The sequence below is a fragment of the Wasmannia auropunctata genome, unplaced genomic scaffold (genome assembly GCF_000956235.1).
Source record: "Wasmannia auropunctata unplaced genomic scaffold, wasmannia.A_1.0 LD335986.1, whole genome shotgun sequence".
NCBI lineage: Eukaryota > Metazoa > Arthropoda > Insecta > Hymenoptera > Formicidae > Wasmannia > Wasmannia auropunctata.
The window spans coordinates 435033-437405 of NW_012026904.1; the positions used below are offsets into that span (position 1 = coordinate 435033).

The 2373-nt window shown below is 38.5% G+C and overlaps 1 protein-coding gene across 1 annotated transcript; it reads right to left on the minus strand.

Annotated features, from left to right (window-relative positions):
• Window positions 1–381: 381 nt before the first annotated feature.
• LOC105454363 (protein tramtrack, beta isoform-like) lies at window positions 382–1724 on the minus strand. The gene is made up of 3 exons (XM_011696928.1): window positions 1442–1724; window positions 607–664; window positions 382–511 (listed from the first exon to the last, which is right to left on the minus strand). Exons 1-3 carry the CDS (start codon window positions 1722–1724, stop codon window positions 382–384), a joined length of 471 nt encoding a protein of 156 aa, XP_011695230.1.
• Between the last annotated feature and the right edge of the window lie 649 nt (window positions 1725–2373).

Consider the following 2373-nt stretch of genomic DNA (forward strand, 5'->3'; position numbering starts at 1 on the left):
CTTGTTAACCACATTGTGTTAGAGGGTCGTCGGCATCGACCTAGGAAATGCCTGCAGCTCGTACGTTCGTCCGTCACAAAAATTTCGCTAATCTGTTACCTGGAAATTATTCTGTGGTCGAGCCATTAATTATCGTTACTTTCGAGGCTTGTACGTTCTCGATCGAATGTGGAGAACATACATACGTACAGAGAGTGTTCGAGGAAGGGAAAAGCGGAAGAGACTTGCCTTCAAAATTATAGTAATTGAATTATAGTGTAATTGAAACGATTTAACAAAAATTTTATTAACTTCGAATATGTGAGGAGCAGCGTTATTTCGCGAGTTTGTTTAGCAACAGTAACTGAAATTCACTATTAATCGTATTGTTTTCTGCGAAGTTTAATGACGAATTGGTCGCACTATCGCTATCGGTATGCAATAATAACTATCTATAAACGGATTGTCTATAAAGGGTAGTGAAACAGACGATGATGAAACACAATCCGGACACACATAGAGACTCTGGAATCTACATTATCAATGCAATCATTACAGACTATATGCATTATATTGATCGATATTGTGATGTTTATTTCTATCCTCTCCATCCCTTCGTTCTCTTACCCTGGATGACTACTCTCCGATGTCGTCGTATCTGGCCTGGTATGGGGGTGTTTGCATGCTGAAATCAATTGCGTTAGAGATTACCACGTTTGATTCAATTTCGAATTCTGGCTGAGCTTAATTTATTGTCGTTTCGCCTAACGCTCGCGCTATTTGGCCACAGACTTTGCCTCTCTCATCTAGCCATCATAGTTATATGCACGCATTTATGTCTATGCACGCGTCTATGAATGCACGTGAGAACATGGCCGATTGTTTAATCGCGAAATACTGCTAATCTTCGAATATGCGGCAGACAATTGCGTACATTGCATCGGAAATGTCGATTCCGTGTTGCCGTAGGTAGAAGATAGAAATCCCAAGTCAGATTGAAAAATTACAGTCGACGATATTAATACGTTTATTAATTACTTGTCGTTAAGATACGGTAAAGTTTTCTCTTTTTCTAAAATTTTTGCAAAGATTTGAAAAGCGAATACAAATTATTTAATTTGCAAATATCGAGAGTCCACTTTTATTATAGAAACTTGAATGATGGTTATTTGACTTAATATCATTAATTTGATATCTGACTTATTATCGTTATTTAAATTGATGCCTTTGGCATACGACTGCGACGATGATTTTTCGTTCTAGTTTACGTAGGAGACGTCGATTGGTTAGGTCGTTGAGTGCTTTGAACTCGCAGTGATAATAAGTGGCTGTTATTATTCGCTGCTACGCCATTGATATTGATGGCCGATAATGGCATCGTTCCTATGTCCACTGTCTCCGTGGTTAGAATCGTGCACCATACCGTTTCCTGCTTTCTATCTTCTATCACTAGGCCCTTCACCTGCGGCGCCCGCAACTTTTAACATATCGCCCATCTGATCTTCCACCACGTTTATTTTGCCGCTATACATAAACTCCAGAATCGGCTTCAGTTCCGAATACTTGATGTGTTTAAGCATGATTGTCTGATGTTCGCGTGGCTGATTGAGGAATACAGTCCGAAAGTGGGTCGAGCACGCAGCTAACACGATCTTATGGCACTTAACCATCACATTGTTATCCAGGACGAGGGTGACATCGGCAAATGTCTCGTCGTACAGCAGTTTGTCGAAAAAACTCAGCATGTACGAACAATGATTATTTCAACGAATGCAATACCATGGAGACGAGGTAGTTATGGTGTACACGGGATGGTTAACTTGAGTCGAATTTGTGACACGAGACGCATGTTAATGTGATTGAACGACGAGATAGAAATGCTAACTTTACTACTGCTTCTAGTCATTCCATGTTTAACATGATTCATTTAGACCGTTGCCAAAATGTAGGAAGGGAAAAAGATAAGCTGCTCTTTTCTCGTCTCTTTGCGTAAACAGGCAGGACGATTTCTTATATATATAAGACACAGAAGATATAAAGATGCGATTTGTCGTATATCTTTTCTTTTTATCGTTGATATCTATATCAACAATATTAATTTAAATACAATCTTTCGTGCAGTGAAAGTCTTACAAGTGTTTTTAATATTCAAAATAAATAATTATTTTATTCTCCCAGTATTATAAATTTTAAAGAGCACAGTTCCAATGTCTCGGTCGTTTTTGTTGTGAGATAAAATGTTGCAGGCCTTAGTCACACGTGTTTGGTGAATTGTTGTCAAGATACAAATAATAAGCAGGAGATAATCTGACCGAAAGTTGCATGAAATGCTAACCAATTGTCAACATATGAATATGTAAGATCCAGATGCTTTACGATCCGTGTCCGAGCAAA

What these genes read in the sequence shown, in the direction of transcription:
- LOC105454363 (XM_011696928.1), bottom strand. Translation starts at nt 1,724, where the DNA reads ATGCTGAGTTTTTTCGACAAACTGCTGTACGACGAGACATTTGCCGAT. An exon ending in AAAAGTTGCGGGCGCCGCAG is followed by an intron (nt 665 to 1,441) that starts GTGAAGGGCCTA and finishes AATTGATTTCAG; the next exon opens with CATGCAAACACCCCCATACC. An exon ending in TCGGAGAGTAGTCATCCAGG is followed by an intron (nt 512 to 606) that starts GTAAGAGAACGA and finishes TTGATAATGTAG; the next exon opens with ATTCCAGAGTCTCTATGTGT.